General features: G+C 40.2%; 2 protein-coding genes across 5 annotated transcripts in view; one reads left to right on the forward strand and one right to left on the reverse strand.

Moving 5' to 3' along the window:
- SPAG1 (sperm associated antigen 1) overlaps window positions 1-6427 on the forward strand; it is a 47301-nt gene extending 40874 nt beyond the window's left edge. For both annotated transcript variants that reach the window (XM_048286368.1, XM_048286369.1), the window contains exons 17-19: window positions 2627-2791; window positions 4681-5058; window positions 5222-6427. In XM_048286368.1, the coding sequence (XP_048142325.1) occupies window positions 2627-2791; window positions 4681-5058; window positions 5222-5353 (675 nt within the window). In that variant the 3' untranslated portion in view covers window positions 5354-6427. The remainder of the gene's footprint in view (window positions 1-2626; window positions 2792-4680; window positions 5059-5221) is intronic.
- Window positions 6428-11476: 5049 nt separating this feature from the next.
- RNF19A (ring finger protein 19A, RBR E3 ubiquitin protein ligase) overlaps window positions 11477-22305 on the reverse strand; it is a 57647-nt gene continuing 46818 nt past the window's right edge. For all 3 annotated transcript variants that reach the window (XM_048286784.1, XM_048286785.1, XM_048286786.1), the window contains 5 exons: window positions 18667-18781; window positions 16468-16629; window positions 15580-15793; window positions 14056-14199; window positions 11477-13689 (listed from right to left, as the gene is read on the reverse strand). In XM_048286784.1, coding sequence (XP_048142741.1) covers window positions 13005-13689; window positions 14056-14199; window positions 15580-15793; window positions 16468-16629; window positions 18667-18781 — 1320 coding nt within the window. In that variant the 3' untranslated portion in view covers window positions 11477-13004. The remainder of the gene's footprint in view (window positions 13690-14055; window positions 14200-15579; window positions 15794-16467; window positions 16630-18666; window positions 18782-22305) is intronic.

Here is a 22305-nt window from a genome sequence, read left to right on the forward strand (position 1 = left end):
AGTACCCTTTTATCTCATCATCATAAGTGCAGACACATTGTTCATATCCATCCTGAATGTGACTTCAAATCTCATGTTCCATCATTTGAACATGTCGTTCAGTTTGTCCCTCCCTCTGGTGGTTCCCCATCTTGAGTGATGTTAAATTAGTCTTTACCCTCCATAATTCTCTCATGGCAATCCTTGCTTTACCCATCAGCTCTTACTTGGTGTTGAATTATCAGCTTCTTGCTTCTGTAGGCTCACGATGGCAGCTCTCGTCACCTGCTTTGTATTAAATTTACAAGTGTCTTTAAACAAGCATCTGAAGTGCTTTCTTCCATGTTGCAGGAGTGGACTGGAGGTCCACCAAGTTGCATCTTCATCCTTCAAATGGACACTAACCTCAGACCTCCATTATGTTTGATGCCTTAACAAAAAACTACCTGATGGTGTCTCAGCTTACAAATCACCTGAGAATCTGTTTCTGCTTAGCAGCATACCAGCCTATTCTCGACCCATGTTGTAATTCCAAATGAAAGTCCTAGGAATGTGATACATTTGTTCCTCTGTTGCAGTAGCTATGAAATTTTGAAAGCGTGAAAAGTCCTAATTTTGTGTAATGTTTTTTCTGTAACTGTGCTAAGCTCTACCTGGTATTAATCATCTCTAACCTTATGTTGTTGAACGTGATAAAAAGTCAGTATAAATATAAGTACATAGTGATTCTACCAGACAGAAAAAAAGGGTATTACCCATTCACACTCACGAAGAAGGTCGAGAATTGGAGAAATAACTTCTGCTTTTTTTGCATATCCTAGAAAAAAATTGCTATTTTTCTATTACTGAAGACAACCTGAAACATAGTGTTCGTGAACTCCTTCAGAACAGTCTGAGCTGAGGACTCTCAAAATGTTTTGTTGTGGTTGGATTTAATGCCTTCATTATTGCTCATTTCAGGGATACAAGTGATAGGTAAAGCCAGAGAGAATAACAAAAGTAATCTGAAGTTGACAAATGACTCTCTAATGAAAAATTATATAAGCTAAAGGCATGTAGTTTGGCAAAGACCTAGCTAAGGTGGGAAGTATTATTTGTGTACAAATAGCCAGACTTTTAACCACAAAAGCTGCAGTGGAATTTAATGTAGTAAATGAGGTGGTTTTTTTACAGATTTGCCGAGATGTAGTTAAGGGAAGATCAGGACAAAGTGTTAGTGAGATGCATTAGGCCTGTGACATAGGACACAGGACCCCACACAGCATCTCCTACAGGTGGTAGTCCACTCTCTTGCTTTGGGTACAGTCATCATCTATGATTTTTGTTGGGCAGTCTGGGAGGCTGCAGTTCTAAATTCAGTAGAGTTGGTTGCTGACCCTTGTTACTGTTTTCAGAAGTCTGTTCCAGAATCTCTTTTCTCTATAATCGTGAATCCTCACAGCTGTAATTCAAATTATTTAACTTAATTAGTAGTGGCTTTCTGATGAAAGCCCCCTGGCCCCTTTGTGCATTCCTTTGTTAGGGACACATAATTCTCATTCTCTCCCTCTTCCTTCATGACCTGGCAGGCTTCAGTTCACCTGCTGACATCCTGCAGCCTCTCTGCACCTTGAATACTGGCCACCAGTGTGGAACAGAATATTCTCTGTGGGAAAGAGTATGAGTGACTTGGACACTGGCTCCTCTGTTACAGTTGAGGTGCTGAGGAAGTACCTCAGGTGGTACACGAGGATTTACTTTTTTCCATGATACACAAATGATTTAATATTAACCTTATAATACTGCTGGGGAAAAGAAGAAATACTAGACCACTCACACAAGAAATTATGTTGGTCTTTTACTGTATGCATGGTCTTTTACTGTTTACTGCTATATTTCATCTTTATTTTTGATACTCCAGCCCTTGAGATGTCTTGGTTTTTATATGTGATAATTCCAGTCTTCCTCAATTGATGCTATTAACTTCATCTCTCCAGAAAATTTAGTCTAAAAAATAGTAATTTATATGGAAAAAAATTCAAAATAAAAGCATTAAACAAATTACAAGACTGGTTATTGAGGAACTGTGTCCTAATACCACTCTCAGTGTGTTTGTCCTAATCTTGTTTAGCCCAGAGTTCATAACATAATCCCAGTCTCCTCAAGTATTAGCAAAATTTCGCTGTAGGAGAGGGTCCATTGGATTGGAGCCCAGGAAGATACATCTTTAATCAAAGCTCAGTTTAGCTCTCTTATTTGCAAAGCAAGTACGCAGACCTGCTGGACTCACATTGTATTCATTGTGAAGCAGTGTTACACTATAAGCAATTATGCTTAAAAGCAGAAAACTTCAATAATTTGCTCTCTGATACAGGGAATAGGTTTTCATATTACATATTTACATATTAAATTAAATTAAATTAAATATTACATATTTAATATTACATATTTAATTGGAAGTATTTAGTTAGAGTATTAACTCAAACTCATTCTCATTTCCTTCTTCCCCTCTAATGAAATTACAGTATCAATATTTAGATTATTTTTGTCTACTTAGTGTCCCGATCCCAGTATTTTTACCTTTCTTACTTGTTTATGACAGTATGGTAGTTCAGATTTATTTTTCTAGTGATGTGCTTATGAGAAAAATATTTTCTTCTATTCACAGAATTATGAAGCCAGTGTTGATGATTTCAACAAGGTACTTCTAATAGATCCAAGTGTTGTTGAAGCACAAAAGGAATTAGAGGATGTAACCCGACTGCTTGACCTTGACAGCAGTGCTGGAGCTGGCAGTCGACAAAAGCAAGGGAAGAAAATAACCATACAAGAGGTGGTATACTTGTTCATTGTTTAAAAGCAAACACAACAGAAGCCACACATATGAAGAGATAAAGCTTTTGTTTGCCCATCTTGAATCTATATCTTTGGGGGGATGGTGTTATTTTGAGGGCATATTGGAGGATTTTTACATGTGATAAAGCTTGGACTGCTCACAAGTGTATTTAGAACTACAGCAGAAAGGGAAATAGTCCATTTAGATGGCACTAAACTTGAGGATATGTTCCTTGTAAACAAAAGCTGCTTAAACTTTGAAATACATGTTTTACAGAATGCAGCTGTGAAGTAGCAGTTTTGCTTTTGAAGTCTGTACTTCTTGGGCAGCCTCTGGGGCTGTGCTGGCAGAGGTCTGTCATCAGCAGATGTGCTGGCTGCTCCTGTGCTGGTCCTAAAGTTATGGGTGTGAAAAATGAAATCCTGCCTTAAAGAGCAAGAGTAAAACATATGTAGGATCTTACAAAAGAAACACAGGATGTAATGTTACGTACAGGATCAAAATGTTAGCTTTGCACAGTTCTGGATAGAATTAGGTGATGAAAGGATTTTCTCAGTCATCTGATTTTTTGGATTGTAGCTTTTCTGGTTGTTTAAGAATTCTTTTTCCCCTTTTCATTTAAAAATGTCTAGTTAAAATACACAGTTACAGTCTGTACAGTGATACTGTAATTCAATAATGTAATTTCAGAATGTGGTATAATGGAGGCTGCAGTTACTAATACAGGAAAAGAAATATGTTCTTGAAGTACTTCAGATTGTCACGAGCTCATGGATTTTATGTAACGGGCATAAGCTGATATAGTGTTTGTTAAGCTCTGAGTTGCAACAAACAAAGGGACCTGGCAAGTGTTCAGAGAAGGTTTGGGAAGTGACCACATTGTTCAGAGACCAGCTAACTACATTGCTGGCACTGGTAATTTTTCTATGTGTGATGCAGGAAGCATTTACGTTTGCTGTCACAGTTACAACTGCCCCTGTGGAGAGGCTCTCCTCTTTTACCTTCTGTAGTCCAAGGTGGTTCCATGAAAACAGACTGCAAAGAAAAATAAAGTTAGAAAAATAATTTATCATCATTATTCTGTGTTAATTAAGCTATAATTATATAAAAGACAGTCACATTTTCTCCCTCAATTCTAAGGATTGTTGAAAAACAGAACATAATGTCTGTAAGCCAAATGCAGTATTTTCCAAAAATTACTAATCCCCTGTTCTATGCAATACAATATCTTCAGACTTTTCAAAATACTTGGCATTGAGAGATCCTGTTCAATAAGTTTTAGTCAGGTTATACTAATTTCACAACTCTTGATGGTTTGAAATAGATTTTAGCAAATGTAGTTGGCCCCATAGTTAATTTTCTAGTGACTAATTCATGAAACTTGATAGAGGCTGCAATCTCAGGAGAAGTTAAGTGGACAGTGAGGCAGTTTATTCATGCTGAGCTTTCTCCTTCCACAGTAAGACTCCAAACAACAACCTGATCCAGCTGCCATGTGCCTGTACTGCCCTGGAGGCACAGCAGAGAAATGAAACATGTTTGTTTTCTACCTTGACTCCAGTTCTCCTTATCTTCTGGAACTTCACATTTAATGCATGTGTAGAGTCCTCCTTTCTCCAGTGCTCACCAGGTGTAATTCCTGGTGCAGTGCCAAGCAGTGAAAGGCAGTGTAAATACACACTTTTGACTATGAGCCTTTAGAATAATTAGAGAGCTGCTTTTCTGGGGGGCAGTAGGACATGAAATTTCGAACAGGGGTGCCTTTCTTTTATGAAGAGCAGGATGCCAGCTTTAATCCATTGATATGATGGATATATGCAGTTTATGAAGTTTGAGGTTATCTCTATGTCCACATTAAGTGATCTGTTGCCACTTTCTTTGTGAAGGTGACTGAACCTGATGAACAGGAAGAGAGACAGTTTGCTACATCAGAAGATGCTGAGACTCATCACGTTCCTGCTGAGGAAGCTGTTCCAAAGCTTGTGCCACAAAAATCCTCTGAGAAACTCTGTGTTTCAGAACCATCCAATGCTTATGACTTTGGTCAGATTATAAATGCAGTGAATGCCAATAAGGATAAAGCTGCTTGTGCAGATCTTTTAACAATTACTGATCCAAAAAAGTTGCCAGTGCTGCTAAGTAACAAACTTGAAGGAGAAATCCTTTTGATTTTTATCCAGTCATTGGAACATTACGTAGCTGGAAAAGATCCTGGCCTTGCATATCAGCACCTTTTCTACTTAAGCAAAGCAGAAAGATTTAAGGTAAGAACCTAGACTGAATGTGTATTAAATTGCACAGAAATCTAAAGGAAATTTTCATATCTTAAAAGGAAACAATGCACATATTTTTGTATCTCTGTCAGATACCATGATTTTCAGTCAACCTGTGCTGATTATAAAATAATTTGTTGGGGGTTTTTTTCAGGTGGTGCTGGCCCTTCTTAGCAAAAGTGAAAAAGAAGAGGTGCAGCAACTGTTCGACTTACTTTCAGAAAGCCAGAGTGATCAGTACTCGCTGGAAGATCTTGAGAGACTTAAAAAGGTTTATGAACTTTGAGAAGTTAAAAGTTTATTGGCTGCATGCATATAGTGCATGTATAGAAGATGAATGAATGAACTCTGCAGACTTGCCTGGATTCAAGTGGGTCTTCACCTGGACGGAATTCTATTTTGTTTTGACAGCATATGCACATTTAAAACTTGCTGCTCTTTTCTTCTTGTAGTTGTATACATCTCTAGAATTTAATGCCCATCTGTGTTCAGTAAGAGAGTTCATTTCATTTGGCATACTGATTTTATTTAGATGGTTAATTATATACAGAAAAATACATTTTACATTATATGTGCATTGTGAAGTACCTTGATGGTACAGTAGGTAAATACACTTTCAGTCATCCCTTGTTACATCATTTTGTGAGTTCTATGTTCTTGTGATAAAGAAGTGTCTTCAAGATAAACGGGTCAGTTAGAAGTAACTTCGCTAAAATGAGTTTACAAAAAGTACTAACATTTTTCAGAAAACTACTGTAGGCCATCTGTTTGTTCAGTATTCCTGGTCTGTACAAAACAGATTTAAATATTTTTGGCTCAATACATCTCAGCAACAAAGGTGAATGAATAATATATTAGCTTGTCATGGAAACAGTTATTAAATGGATGGGCATGTTTTTAACAAGTGAGTAATTTTTAGTGCAGAGGATTACTTTTCTTCCTGTGTGTGCCAGAGGATGGCTGGTTTTCTGACTTTGTTTGGGCAGTGACAGAAGAACAAGTGGTTGCACTTCACAATAGAAGTATTTAGCTCTGAGGTTTGTAATGAGATTATTTAAAATACTAGCTATTTCTGTTTACAGATACAGTTATAAAACTAAATTTTTTTGGACCAGTATGGTTTGGGTTTTTTTTTTTTTTTATTTCAGGCATTACTTATGTTTTATATTTGATTCTGACAAAGTTCCCTCAAAGGTGAAGCTTTTAAATTTTTAAATACCCGAATGCCTTCTTTGCACAGGTGATATAAATGTATATCAGACTCACTTAGCACTTCAGAGATAGCATTAAGTATATTGTTCTAGTAAAAATTTTTCTCAGGTATATATTAATTAATAAAGTTTTTTCTTGAAAAGTAAAATTATGGATTCTTTTCTCGTTCAGTACTCTTTAGGCTTATAATTCTGACCTGTATTATGACTTTCATCTTGGAGTGCCAAGAATGAGTCTTTTAATTCCTAAAGCATCATCAGTACAACTGATATTTAGCAATTAACAGGTTTTCACTTTCTGTGTGTGTGATTGCCTCAGATTAAGGTAGACACTGAACTTCGGCTGGTTGAAGATACAAAGCACTAGCATTTGCCTTCTGTCATTTTGGTCCTGCCTCATTCAGGTTTCATTGAGATTGGCTACTTTTTTAGACAGCATTTGGGAGGGCCTGACGGAGAAGCAGAACAATTTCTAAAGGCACAGAACTTAGAAAAAAAATTGAATCAAACACTTGTAAGGGACTGTACTGCTGATTTGGCCTGAGCAGCTCAAGCCAAGGGCTCTAGTCTTCAAAACTAAAGGGGCAGCATTAGACCAGTGGAAGGCATTTTGGAGGCATGGGGTGCAGAATGGAATATGTAGGTGTGGATTTCACCATTTGTTTGACAGGTAAGCCCTGCCTAAGTCTGTTCCTCTTGCCTTCGTCTGGGAAACTGCCTCAGGGCCAGTGGGAGAAATCTCTGCAGCTCCCAACAGTTGCAGCTGAACAGCAAATGTGGGCTCACTTGTCAAAGACAATGTCCTTGGCCAGCTGAGGCCAAGTGGCCTCTGCAGAGGCAGCCACAGCATCCCTGATGCCTTGAGAGGCCACCTAAAAACACAGACTAGACAAGAATAAGGGAATGAAGGTAGGTATTTATTTGAAAGGCCTTCAAAGATACACCCTGGGGAGTCCAGATGCTACTGCCAAGATGGACCCCAAGATGGATGACAGGTCACGAGTTCTTCACACTTTTGTAAGTTTGGTTCATTTGCGTATCAGGGTTAATTCTCCAATTAAAGCTTCAGTTAATGAGGTAATTTCCCCAAGCTTGCCCCCCCTTTAGAGGCTTTGGTTTACACATTTTTGGCCTAGGACAGTCTGAGTGTCCTTGGAGAGCAGGCCCGGAGAGGCTTTGTTACGTCTACCTAGCTTGAGAGAGCAGAAGTGAACAGGCTACAGGAAACTTCAGAGTTACACACTAGGCAGTACAGGATTTGAAAAATATGGAAGTTAAAACCTAAGGCATCATCCCAGGTGTGGCACTGGAGCAGCTGCTGACCACAAGTAGCTCCTTGCTCACTGTGGGACTTGCTGCAAAACACGTTTTGTGTCCCATCTGTGTAACGGTCAGCAAGAGAAGCCACAGAGCTGCTCAATTCCTGCTTTCCTTGCTGCTGGGCCAGGAGCTTATCTCCCCCTGGGCAGTCCCCCATTCCTGACACTCTGGTCTATATTGCCCCTCTGACTTTTCAACACTCCCATATTTTAGATCTTGTTTCTACTCTCTGCTCGGCCTTTATTTATGCTGTTTTGTTTCCCTCTGCCCTCCATAATCTCTGCTGCAGCTTTGGCTGCTCTGCCAGGCAAAAGTAAGACCATAGCTGCCACCTCAGCACTGCAGTGCACGGGCTCAGTATGGACAAAGCGCCCAAAAACAACAGAGTGGGCAAAGGCGGGGGGAAGAGCACCCCAAATGTCTTACCTGGCTTTGTGGCAGGGAGACCCAAATCCCAGGATGGTGTGACACGCTTGGCTTGTCACTCATCCCCTCAGTGTTAACATCCACCTCTATAAAAACAAACCAACCCAGCCCACCAGCGGGACAAAAGCAGGAGGAGAGCACTGGTTCTGCAGGTGATGGGAGCAGGGGAGTGCATGTGACCCTATGGTGGCAACAATGCAGCCAGTCACACACACAGGACGTGTCCTGTCCAGCCGAGCTAACCAGGCCTGCAGAGACCCAGCTGCTCGTGGAGCACATCCGTGCTTTTCACACAAGAGAGCAATATTATTTCTGGAGCCACTAAAAATGCAGTCTGGGGCTAGGGAATAGCACGGGAACAGAAGGTCACACAGTTGTTATTTTTGGTCCTTCAAATGAAATTTTTCATTGAAAATTTTTGACATTTTTCGAGAAGCCAGCTAGTTCCAGGCTGAACAGCTGCTGTCACCCAAAGGGTACAGGTGCTACCAGGGCTGAGTGTCAGTGTGGCTGGGTTGCTTCCCTGGCCAAAAAGTCAATGTAGCACAGGGCTACCACTCTTTTCACTCTCCCTGTGTAGGGGTGCAGGCAGTGGTGAGAGCCCAGGTGCTGGCAAACCACAGTCCATGCCCTTATGTGGGATGTATTTCCACTCATCAGAACCTGCTCTGCTTTACGTAATCCAGTTGCACACAAACACTCCTGTGGCTGCCAGACCTTGCAGAAGACTTAGACTTATTCATTACAATAAACAACATCGTTTTGAACAGCAGGGAACAAAGCTTCTTCCCTGCTCTACATCAGGATTTATGACCCAAGTCAGTGGAACTCTGCTCAGCGCCTGTGAGCTGCAGCTACCCCAAGGGACAAAGGGCTGGCAACTTGGAGCAGGGGCTCCCCCCGGCTGGCTGAACGGGGATGAAATATCACCTCCCCCCCAGTCCTCGCTCGTTCCCTGGGTGCCTGCCTGCGTCCACCCCTTGGGATGTAACATTTCAGTGGAGGCACAGCCTCCAGCTGTGGCAGTGCCCTTTCCTTGCAACCCTGTGCCACTTCTCCTTTGCCCCTTGCTAAATGCCACCCTTGTAAATACAGTCAGTGACGTAAGAGTGGTTTCCCTTGTAAGCAGGGGGGGATTGTAAGGGGATGAAGTGCCCATCACACAGAATGCTTTGCTCAGAAATGTCTTGAGCATGCAACCTGCGAGGAAAGGGAAGCTCAAGCCCACACAACCCCATCAGCACTGGTCTGGTGCCTAAACACAGCCACTCCGATTTAGGCTGTTGGGAATTTTAATGTCCTTATTGCTGAGATGGAAGCAAAAATAGTCCTTTTGTCAAGCCAGCTCAGCAGGATCTGGTGCAAGGAGAGCTGTGCCTTGCAGCGTACTGGGTACCTGTGTGCAAGCAGGTGCTGAGACAGTCACATCTCAAGGATACTCAGTTACCTGGCCTGGCACACAAGTGAGGTGCGACAGCAGATTCAGCTCCAGAGTCATCTTCCAAGACTTGGGGGTGTGTTCAGCACAAAACTTCAGTGCCACCCATGAGGCTGTGGATCAAACTCCTCCTTTTCCTCCACACCAGTTTCTTGATTACCAAGTACCTCATAGCCACTCCTACCCTTTGAGACTGAAGGTAACAAGGACATTGTCACCAGTCTGGGATTGTGCTGCTCACCCAGATCGGGCCTGGGGGTTCTTCAGCCCTCACAGGGAGACCATTTTACTCCCACAGCAACACCAGATTATTCCATCTGAGAAGACCAGCATGTCACCTCTAGGACTGGCAGGAGAGTCAATGTGCTCTTCAGATCTTTGTTGTTTCAGAAAGTCATTCTAAATAAATCTCAATGTCATTCTAAAATTTCCACTCAAGACTGCTACAGTTTCACCTGAATTAGATAGAATATTAATGGATTTTAAGTTCATTAATTCTAGTATTTTTCAACCTTCTGCTTGATTATCCTTATAATGCATTATTATCCATGAGAGTGGTGGCATTACTAAGTAGGCAACTATTTAAAAATCAATCTGAATGACTGGAAGAGATGCAAGTCAGTCAAAAAATCTTTATGCAACAGTAAAAAGTAATTAGCTCATAAATGCAAAACTTTGTGACACTGATTGAATAAAAGGATGGATGTACAAGCCTAAATGCTTTGCTACAAAAGACATGCAAACATCATGAGGAAAGCTTTTATGATAGCTTTTATCTATTTAATGTTGTAACTATCTCAAACAGTCTCGGATACAGCTGATATTAAAATAAATTTCCTCAAGATCCACAATCTGACATGAATTAGTCAAATTGGCCATGAATCATGAAAAATACTTCTGAAAAACAACCACCGTGTTGGGAGACCAGATGTAAACTTCCTCTTTCCTGAGATTTATTTCAGTGAAAAAAAAAAAAGCTTTGCTTTATTGAATTCTTACAATAGATCCGTAAATAACAGAAGCATCTTCTGCATTAGTGTATTAATGGAAGTGTATATTTTACTTTTTTTATAGACTCAAAATTCGGTGCTGCATTAAATTTATTGGTGCTGTTAAGACTTCCTCACATATGAAATATTACCTTTGAATTAAAAAATGTTACAAAATTAATCAGCAAAACAGTTTTCTGCTAAAAACTTATCTCCAGAAAAAACTTACCCGTCTGTCAACGTTACCTCTTAAAGTGATGCATAAAATTATCAGATGATTTCAGAGTGACTGAAAATAATGGTACTATATGATAAAACTTACTTACAAGAGTAATTTTCAATTACCTGCACAGCAAAATTGAGGTCCTGAGAAATTAAGAGGTAGGTTTAAGCTTGCTGAAATAGCTCTTCCATCTGACAGAAGCCTAACTTACATATGGGTGTGGGATAAGGCAATCCAGCTTGGGCTTCTGCAATACATTCGCATCGGTTTTAGTTTCTCACTTCCCCAGCCTCTCATGATGCAGGTGAGAAAATGAGCCTAAGGAACAGGCAGTTCTGCTGAGCAAAAATCAACAGGTGTTACCCAGAAACTCTGGCCAATCTGTGGTGTTTCTGTGCAGGCCACGTGAACTGAGAAGAGCATCACTTTAGATGAAGAAAGTGGAGTTTTGAGTTTAGTCAGCAATCTGACTTGTGCCAAGACAGTGCAGTTTTGTTTACAGAGCTCATGCCAGAACCACATCCCTCTCACAAAACCTTTTACTGTCCTGCCTGCCAGAGACACAGCTCAGATTTCTTTTCATCTTAGAGAAGGCTGAAGTCTTATACAAAATGCAAGTGACTTTAGATCTTACATTTCCAAGAATCAGAGCATTCAACTTTCAAAGCACACCTAATCAAATGAAAATATTTAAAGGCAGCAAGAGGTAAGAGCAGCCAGCACCTTACCGGGAAAACGGCTCCCTGGGAACATACCAGTTTTTAAAGGCTGATCAGCACATTACACAACAGACCACCAGGAGTCAGTATTTAGACATTTATTTCAGATATGCAGTTTACACGCATATTATTGAGCAAAACCGAATTGCAAATATACAAATACTGTAACAAGCATTACCAAATAACATAACTGGCACTAGTGTTATAAGCTATTACTGAAACTGGTGAGGGTAAGTCATGGAAGAGGACTGTAGCTCATGGCATTCTTTTCATCCAACTAAACTTCCAGTAGCACCATAATGGCATGGCAATACATGAAACACAAGACAGAACATTGTTAACTGTTATTCTGAGATTCACAACTTTTTTTTCCATTTTAGTGAATTACTTAGCAAAAAAATGTTAACAGTGCAGGCGCTTTGGCCAACTTCAGCTTGTGTTCAGCTGTACATCTTCCATATGCAAAAGAAAAAGAAAAAAGCATATTTGGAGCCCATCTTTGCACTTGGGCAGTCATTGCACTGCACTTAAGATTCCGGGACTGAAGACAGGCATGTCTTGCAAAGAGATGTCAAGTCCACTAAAGCCTGAGTGAGTCTTTGGTAGGCCAATACCTCATTATTGTATCTATGACAGTCATTTTATTCACTAGGATTTTCTTTTGTGATCCAAGGTGGCCAAAGAGGATATTCTGGAAAACATTACAGTAAAATCCTCAAACGACCAGGCACTTCAAACCCAGTCTTTTCTAAAGGCACCAAGAATGGATGGGGCACCAATTTTCCCCCTAATGAAAGGTGACTGCATCTGCTTGTCTACAATGCTTATAAATCACTGGATTGTTATTTTACAGTTTTTACACACTATATAGTAGCCTTATCTGCTGCATGATTGGTTGCATGAATTAATAGGTAACCCCACTGTTCTACACAGGTGATGTCTCCACTCCTATTAAGTACCAATTTCTTATGTTTTACAATTACGTAAAAGCCATAACCCTGCTCAAAGTGTGCACACATACAAACACTTCTGACACAGGCTACATCCATCTCAAGATATGCAGTTCATTCTACATGCATTCTAAATACAGTGTGTCCAGTTATGAAACAAAATTATCATTCTGAATATTCACTGTTGAAGTATGTTTGTATAGGTCTCCGCAGGTCTTCGCTTCCCTTAAATTTAAGAGTTCACACAAGAATGGTTTTAAGTCACTAATGCTCAGCTAACACCCTTTACCCCAAACCTCATATTTTCCAAGTGAACAGTGCAGGACATATTATTCATTTCAGCATTTAACATATTAAGAATTTACCAATTTTTATCTAAATACACCAAGTATACGCTTTCAAGCAAAGTTGTGGCAAAAATACAAAACATGGACATATTTGTACTGCTGTAATGCACTTGGTTAAAGCCTTCATGTCTCTTCACACAGGTTGAAGATGCATATGAAGTATTTTGCCTTATCAGACAAGTATATAGAAAATGAAGTTATATCAAAACCTTGCTTCTGCTGGTCACCTGAAACTTACAGAAGTCGCTTATGATTCAACCAGCTTTCAGACAGGGTTCTTTAGTGGCAAAGATATTTTTGCAGCACTTACAGATTTAAATTTCAGTCTGAATAGCAGTGCTTAATTCCACAGCATGTTGTGAGTGGTTGTTGTTTGTTTCTTTCAATGTTTCACCAACACCTAAATCTACGTCTGTCGAAGATCCATTATTAATGCTTTCCTCAGCAATGTAACTCAGCTGTGGAACATCAGTGCTTGGAGCTGTTGGAACAGGCACAGGGATTCCACTTGGCTGTGGAGAGTTTTCCAAGCGATCGTTTTCCACCTCTGGGAGAACACTGACTGTGGTAAAGCGAGTGTGATAGTCGCTGGAACCATGGCTACAGGAAGTTTTCATACTTTCCATATCTGAGCAACTGAACTCAGAGAAATGGCTGGAGTGCGAATCTGCTACCGATGGAATACTATCGCTCAGAGAGGGAGAGTCAAATTCACTGGAGTTTGTGCTTTGCTGTTCCAACAGCTGAGCATCCATGTCCTCTCTCGTCTCATTAATCTTCATGCTACTCTTCTTTCTCAGCTTACCTTTGCACTTCTTCCCCGCCGTGCTGTCCTTGGACCACTTGGTGGCGCCGGCTTTGCCTTCAGGCGGGCCGGAGCAGCCGGCGGAGCCGCGCCCGGCAGCGCTGCCGTCCTCCACGCTGCTGCTCCCGCTGTGGTGCCGGAACTTGGCTGGCTTGGATTCGATATCCACCTGCACTTCCAGGCTGTTGCCTTCCCTACAACAGGGGAGAATCCGTGAGTGTTAAGTGGCCATCGGAGGGCAGAACAAACTCTTGCTGCTTTCCAACATACCACAGTGAAAGCGAGAGGAATGTATCTTGTGAAGAGAAATATTTAACCACATAAACAGCCCAAAGGAAAACACAAAGTCTGAAAGACCAAACGCTTTACTGAGCTATAGCAATGGCATTCCTCTTTGGAAATAACCCTGGCAAAATGTAAGCAGTCACATGTAATTCCATTTGTAACAAAATCTGCTGTTTCAAAGTGTGATCTTGAATGTAGAACAGCTGAGGCATGCTTAGAATATCCTTTAGTAAGCAAGGCTTATAAATATTCCATTTTCACCACATTTCTCTTACCTGTCCAAAGGGATGTAGGAGTTCAGGATGGATCCTGCCATTGCTTTGGTACTGGCATTGTCACTAACTGTTCCCAAGCTAACTGTGCCAGATTCTCCGCTCAGACTGTATCGTTCTTTCTGCACATCTGCTTGTACTTCCAGTCTTTGAGAGAAAGAGAGAGAGTTACACATACTACAACAGTTAAAGCACACTAGCTGAAAATTAGTGTCACCTTGTAGATGGCAGTGAGTCAGTAATAAATAGAGTTCCTGAGTCACTCCAGTACTGATGTGCTTAATTAGTCTACTGACACATGTTCTCCATTCCCACTGTCAAAAATGACTACGTTTTGATTAAAACCAAGCAAACAGAAACACCTCAAAGCAAAACCAGATTAATTTCCTAAAGGCATTAACCAAAAGTTCTGGATTCTCTCCCTCCTGAGATTCACAAGGACAACTTCCAGGTTCAGCTACAGTTCTTTTGCAGATAGTACACTATACTCTAAAAACAGTAGAAACAATCAGAAGGGTACATAAATTCATGACATGATAGTTCCCATGTTTCCCCTGCTGCAAATTACTACTAATCAAATAAGAGGCAGAGAACTGTGTTCTGTACTCTGCTTTATATTGTATTGCTATCAACTGCAACAGGAATAATAGAAACATGAGCAATCTTAAGTTGGGCTCAGCAGATAAGCCAGAAATCAAATTACAAGCTTTTTTCCATATGTTTTGTTTATCTGTGTTCTGACAGTGAAATTGAAGTGGTTTTTTTTGTTTTTCACTCTCAGCTCTTTAAAGAAGAGGGTATGCATACCCCACCTCAGCAGTCACAGCCTGAAACATCTGTCCCAGCATAGGGGAACTCTTGATACTATCCCACTGTCTTTATTCTCTATGGCCTGGACTGCGAAATTACTCAAACTGAGCAGTGTTGGCAGCTAATTTAAGGAGCAAATTCCATCCTGAATTCTACATGCTAACAATCCTTTGTACACACTCCCTTTCTCTTCAGGGTGCAGAAGAGCCAAGTACCAGAAAGGTCCAAATTCACAGAAGGCATTGAGCACGCGACAAGAAGCTGCCACCTTGGCAAGGCCAGGTGCTCATCTGCCTCCCCTCCTGCCTGAAGTCCATGTGGAATGCACACTCCACACAGGTGTTCTGAAGGCACAGCTTGGATGACAGAACGAGTCAGCAGTTCTGACTTTTGGGTGAGGTGCACCAGAGAACAAAACTGCATTAGACATGAGCTGCCTCCCTCTGGCTCCTGCCTACAGGCAGCTCTCCTGGGGAAGCAGGAGAACACGATCTCACACCCCACTTACCCTAAACAAAATCAAAGTCTTGAGGATTGTGGTCAGGCAGGACCTCTTGAAAATCAGTAAGTTTGTCAGGGATGAACTGTTTATCTCCCAGAGACAGTTCCTTTTAATAGGAACCAGTATCACAAACCAAAAATGGGAAAATCGAGGAGGTGCACTTCCTGTGCCCAGGAGCAGAGCAGGACAGAGCAGGGTGGGAGCGCGCCCCTCACCTGTTGAAGCAGTTCACCATGGCGCTCCCCGAGAGGCTCCCCGTTATGCTGGCCCCAGCCAGGGCCATGGTGCTCGCTGTCTCGCTCAGGTTGTCCCGGATGGCTCCTATTCTGTCCATGTGGCTGCCGCTGGCGCTCAGGCTGCCCGTCAGCCCCCCGACACTCCCTTCCCCTATGCTGGGGTTGTGACGCGCCTCTGCCACCGAGGTGGTATCTGGGCAGAAACAAAGAAGGCTCGTCAGGTACAGAAGCTGCACTCAGCTGTTTCTAGAATGTGATCAGAGAAGCTGATTCTGAAATTATGCTGAGAAGGATTTACAAAACATACTGTCACAAAAAGATAACTTTGTCAAAAAAACCCCCAAAAAACCATAAACAACCCGAAATAATTTAAAAAGACACCTTTCTTGGAGCTGCTATAATGGTTATGCCTGATATCACATACTTAAGATAGCAAAAAATTAACCATGGATAGGACCGGAAACATGGAATCAAAGAATACAGAGAAACCCTATCACACAGGATAGTGCCATGTAATCAAAAAATTGAAGCATCAGACCCGTCTTTAGTTTGCCCTATTGAAAATAAAAAATGTAACCAGCTTCCATGAACCAGGATTCTGAAAGAGCAACAGTAATGCTACGTTAAAACTTTTACCTATGGAGAAGACTTCAGTCTGGCTTTGATTAAAGTGGGCAAGAAAAGCTTTAATACTTATATTATAGCCCAACACAAAATGACACAGAGGAGCTATTATCATCTGAGAAGTTCAATTTCAGCAATGAGCAGAAGCAGCCTCAAATGCAAATAACTACTCTAGTATCTAAGATAGAAAATACAAGTCACAAAGCCCGTATTTATAGAAAATGGAACACTGAATTTTCTTACCTACAGCTGCATTTGTTCCACCAACATTTATATCATTTTCATCATCAAATTCTATCCTGACACCTTTTCCATTGCCAGCTGACACACCACAGCCTCCACTTCGGCAGAGGGAAATTGGAACAACTCCATACACATAAGCCAGCATAATAGGAACACCAATACCTACAGAGGGAAGTACAGTCTTTCATTAAAAGTGACTTTTATTTTAGAGCCTTTCATAAAGGCAATTTCATTTTCCAAGATTACTTAATATTTGATTAATATCACATTTGAAATAGATAAGGAAGGAGCAAAATTAAGAAGTATTGGTAAATCACTACGGTGAAATGACAGGAAAGTACTTTCAGCAGGCAGAATGTCCTCTGTCAGCACTGGCAGGAAGAGAAGCTTAATGACTGATGAATTAATACTTTCAGTATGTCCATAACATACTTTACAAACAAAATTAAAGTACTTTCAATATTCACAAAAGCTCCACTGGGGGCTGTAATAATGTTCCACCTGAGAGGCAGAAATAGCAGAGATCTATTTCAAATGTTACTCAACTAAAAATATTAGTACCTCTACTGCTTTAATAAGAGGCTTCAATTTACATCCACTGAAGGCAGACATGGCTTTGCTATCAATTTAATAGGCCTTAACATTATTATTACTCTGGGATTTTTCAATATAAGATTTCCTTAAAAGTAAACAATTCTGCAGAGCAGGGTGGCAGGAATTAAGGGAAACCAGTTAAAGGTTCTGCAGACTAAAGCACACACAGATATACACACATCCAATCCCACCACTTCAAGTGGACTGTGAAAGTTAGTCCTTTGGCATACGAATTAAATCATCCTAGGGCTTTGCTGATGGAAGTATATAGAAAGTGCAAAAATGAGCAGACTGAAAAATGTCAAGTTGGCACATTCTGAAAAAGTCAGGAGAGAAGCAGACCTAATAGAAAGGCTCCTCAGTCTAATCTAAAAGAAGGGTTACAATTACATGAAGTCTTCACTAGAAATTTCTCCCATTCAAGGAGGAACTCCATATTCTTATGGTCATTATTCTGGAAACTACACAATGCCCTGAGACTGGAGGCCATGTGTTAATGGCAATGAGGCAAGAGTGAAACTCCACAAAATAAAACCTAACTGCTTTCCCTGAAAAGCCACATTTCATCTCTGTTCAGGAATAAGAAAACAGCTTGAGAGAAATGAAGTAAGACAGACCTATAAATACAACTACGAGACTTTGTGTCCCACCACCTGTTTAGCAGGGATCTGACACCACAGCCACATGAGAAAAATGCAATGCAGACTGACACCAGTTTCATGGCTGGCATATCCTTGTTTGCACAGTGGTCCACCATTGATAACAGGCAGTTTAAAGCCACAGCCTCCTGGTCAGTTTGAACCATCACTTGCTAAAAGTGGCCCTGTCTTCCGGAGGTTACTCATTACTCTTTGAGCATTGATTCTGGCACAAGGGGGAACACTGCAGACAACACTGTGTGTACATGGGGATGATCCAGCTTAAAATGCAATGGTGGGTCTTAGTGTGAGTCAGATATCCTCAGCAGCTTACTGTGCAACTGTGAAGATGCCTGTGCTGCAACAAAGAAGCAAGGCAGTGTCAGACAAGTCCCCTCCTTTCAAAAAAAATCTGGGTTTACAGTGATCTTGAAATTACCTGGGAAGATGAGACAACTATTTTGTAACGAACAGCAAGATTTTCCTTAAATGCTATCCTCAACAATCACTATGAGAAAGAGTGTGATGCAATTCAAACTGACTCCTGGAGCAAAGCAAGTGTCAACTATTGCAATGCTAAGAGTAAGAGACTGTTTTTGTTCTGCATTGAGAAAAGTTTGATATGAAGTTATTAAAATATGAATAGACTCTGTGGCAACAGTTTTTTTCTTGGTCATTTAAAAAACCTTTAAATACTTCCATCTTAAAAGCCATATGTGACAATGTGGAAACTTCAATTTTCAAGATAAAAATTACTTTTACTTCTTCAGGAAATGCTACATTAAAATCAAGTACTGTATTCTTCATTCTGCCACAATAAATGTATAACCTCAGACTCCTCCTTGTCTTGGTTTCCTCACCTATAAAAGGAAACTACAGCACCTATCTCACCTGTGTTATTCATAAGTGTTTATAGAGTTCTGGTTGCAAGGTGCTACCAAGACACAAAATAATAGTATTTGCTTACCTACAGTTACTGCAGCTACAACTGGAGAAACAATTACAGATAAGGTTACACCACCTGCTATAGCCAAGTTTCGCTTGTGCTTTGAAATGTCTTTGCCTTCGTATCGATTGTGAATCTTGAAAGAAGAAAAGAAGGGGTTTTAGAGTATTATCAACATCAAGAATACATTGCTGCACAGATGAAAGAAGTGACATTATTATATTATATTATATTATATATATTAGTTTGGAGCTGTATCCTGTTCTCTTCCAGAGAGACCACATTCTATGTCGTGATTTCTTATCTCAAAGAAAATAAAATTTATACATATCCTAATTTTAGGCAACCTCTTACAAGTAAGAAGTCCTCCCATCCAGCAATTAAGCATTTATTCTCAGCCTCAAGTTTGAAGAGCTAAGTAATTGAATGGCTTTGTTTAACCATTACTCCAGCTTACATGGCTGGGAAAAGTAGACAAAATTTCAGGATAAAAGAACTGCCACATGTGATCAAATTGACACTTCTTATTCCCAGTCATCTTTTCCCTGAACAGTATGGAGTTAAAACTTTCACGAATTACTAGATCTATGGAAACAAGTTGACATAACAGAGCTATCAGAGAGCCTTCACCAAACATAGCCTGGAAGGAGGGGAAAGCAAGAACTGTTGCTCCAGCACCCCCTCATGACAAGCTACTGAGATAGAAAATGTTTTTGCAAACCTGAGTCTGTTTACTGAGGAATCTGCTACCCAAACCTCTTACTGATGGTTTAAGTCTGCAATAACTCTGAAATGTGACTGAATTAAACTTCCCTGCCACAAACCCCACATGAACCTAAAAGGCCTTTAAAGAACATTGCTCTACAGAGATTTCCCACATTTTTGTGTTTCATTTACTCTCTTTAGGAACATGGTTTCTCAGAGGTATGCACTACATCTGTCATCATTCTTGGCTAAGATATAATTACAAAGGAACAACAGGTATCTTAATGGCTGTCGCAAAGCCAAGTTAATGCTCACTCCATCTAAGGAAGAACACAAGAGATGAGTACCCAAGAAGATAATGACAAAAAATGAGCTGGATGTCATGCTCTCTAAATTACCACGTTATTGAATGCTGTGCTTCCTAAAATATAATTTCAATTAGAGATTTGTTCTCATTTTGGAATAAGTCTTTGTACTTGTTCAGGCAAGACAGGCAAGGAAAGGGCAGAGAAGGCACTGTGCAAAGAGAATCCATTTACTTGCTCTGAGGTACATTATACAGAGAGAAACATGGAGTGAGGGAGCACATGAATATTGAATATGCGTATGGATTAAAAAGGAAAAATTGAACGTGAACGCTCTCACAGTGTGAGTGTGTAAGAATTACAAACCCAGAAAGATTAGGTTTCATGGGGCTCTGAGCAATTAGCAGGATCACCTCAGGTGCTGAATTTTACTGTTATGGACAATTATAACTCCCAAAACAAAAGGCATAATACAACAAACAGATATCCATAAAGGTTACTGGATTCCTTAAACACAAAGCAAAAAATAAAGAAATGGAAGGAAGAGGTTACAGAGTAGAAACTGATTTAAAACATCAAGATAAAAGGTTACACTGGTAGAAACTACTATGAAATAAGAGACTTCCAAATATTGACTAAATAATAAAGAAAAACCAAACAAAAATACTAGGCCAGAAGAGAGATTTATATAAACACAGAAACCTATTAGGTTACAAGACTTGTATGTATAAAACCAGAGCACTAGCACTTCCTCAAGGAAACTCTATCAAAGCACAAGCACAAACTCTTCCAATGCAAAGGACAGACAGAATGTTGAAAAAGAACAATGAAGCTTCCTTTACCAAAGCAGCAGCAGCATTAAGAAAATAGAAAGTAGGTCAGATTACTATGAATGGGTATAGAAGAACAGCATGAGGGTGTTAGGCCAAAATCAGAAAGGTTAAAATAGAAGAGACAAAAAGCAAGAGATATCAAAGTCAAGGAGAAATTATTCTTCAAGTACAGTGCTAGTAAGAGGAAGACCAAATTGGATCAATTTGCTGCTCAACAAAAATGAAAGACAGCCCGCAAATGAAACTGGAGACCTGTTCCTATTTCCTTTTCCCTTCAGTTGTCATTGAAGATCAATGGTGAGCCAGACAACTGGTGACAAAGAAGTAAGATCAGTACAAATGCAGCAGATTGGCGCGTACTTACATGAGCTGATCTGAAAAATATCTCAGCAGGCCCAATTTCAGAGTCACTAATAGTAATTTTTGAAAATTATTAGTAGTAGATGTCTGAAAAAAAAATCCAGGAAAACTGGAAATGGTTAAATGGCAATTATAATCTTAAAAAGGGTACAATACAAACCAATAAGCTGAGGAAGTAAAAGACCACTGAACTGAACTTTGATTTTCTGAAAATTGGGAACTTGTAGACATCAAAGCAAATGAAGGAAACAAAAAGGTCACACTGATTTTTTTTTCCCCCGAGTAGAAATCATGCCAATTTAATTTTCTCCTGTAACAAGATAACTTAGCCTTGAGGATGGGGAGAAACAGATGTCACACACTGACTAATGAAATTCTTACATTCTTGTATGACAAACTCAAGCAGGTTATAATGGTCCAGACTGAAAAAATGGATGAGAGAAATCTACGAAGCTTCATGTGAAACTACAGAAAACATGTGAATAGTCATTAGGTTTTATAACTACCCAAATTGAGACTCTTCACTCCATACTTTTTCCAAGAGGTACGCCTTGGATCTGAGTATTGAACATTTTCATTAAAGTGGAAGATAGAAGGAGAAGAATATATGTGTTGAAATTCAGGCCAATACAATCTAGCATGGTTGCAAGAATGCCAGAATTCACTCCAATCATGAGAAGCTGAAAAAATGGTCTGAAATGACCAGATGCAGCTGAAATGGCAATGAGTTCAAGAACACCCTCAGGAGGAAGCCAATTGCTTGAATTACCAGTACAGTGGGAAAGGGTTTGCGTTTCAGTGTACACAAAATGCAAATAGCACGCTGTTGAAGAAGAGGTAACTGCTAGTTACTGGCACAGAATCACCCTCTCATTTAACTCAGCAGTAGTAATGCTGCAGCTTCACTGCTGTATTCAAACTGGACAAAAACAAAGGTGGCATGAACAACTACAAGGAAATCCAGAAGAGGAGAATCAGAAACCTAAATTAGTGTGTTTTCTTGACAGTTTGTCAAGAAAAGCTGGAAGCACTAAGTTTGTTAAGAATGGACTTAAAAGTACCATTAAACATGTAACAGCATATTGCAGAATAGAAGGATTCTCTACATCAGCTGAAGAATAGGGTAGTAGGAATTTAATGTAAATTCTCGTCCTATACCAATGTTAAAACCAATAAACTTTTCTACGAAAACCAAGCTTAAGGGCCCTGTGAGATCTCCATCATCAGATGTTTTGAACAGCAAACGCGTAACAGGGGTCACAGAGAAATGACCACTAAGCAGTGGGGTACAACAGAAATTCTCATAAGGCTGCCCTCACAGACTAATGCTCTGAGACTTTCATATATGAAAGGTGCTCTGTGATGGGGTCCTATCCCAAAAATAAAACGAGAAAAGCTAATCATGCAGATGTAATTTGAAACAGATTAACTGCTGCCTTCTTCCTCTTCTCACTTAG

Source organism: Corvus hawaiiensis, chromosome 26, assembly GCF_020740725.1.
Source record: "Corvus hawaiiensis isolate bCorHaw1 chromosome 26, bCorHaw1.pri.cur, whole genome shotgun sequence".
In the NCBI taxonomy this organism is placed as follows: Eukaryota; Metazoa; Chordata; class Aves; order Passeriformes; family Corvidae; genus Corvus; species Corvus hawaiiensis.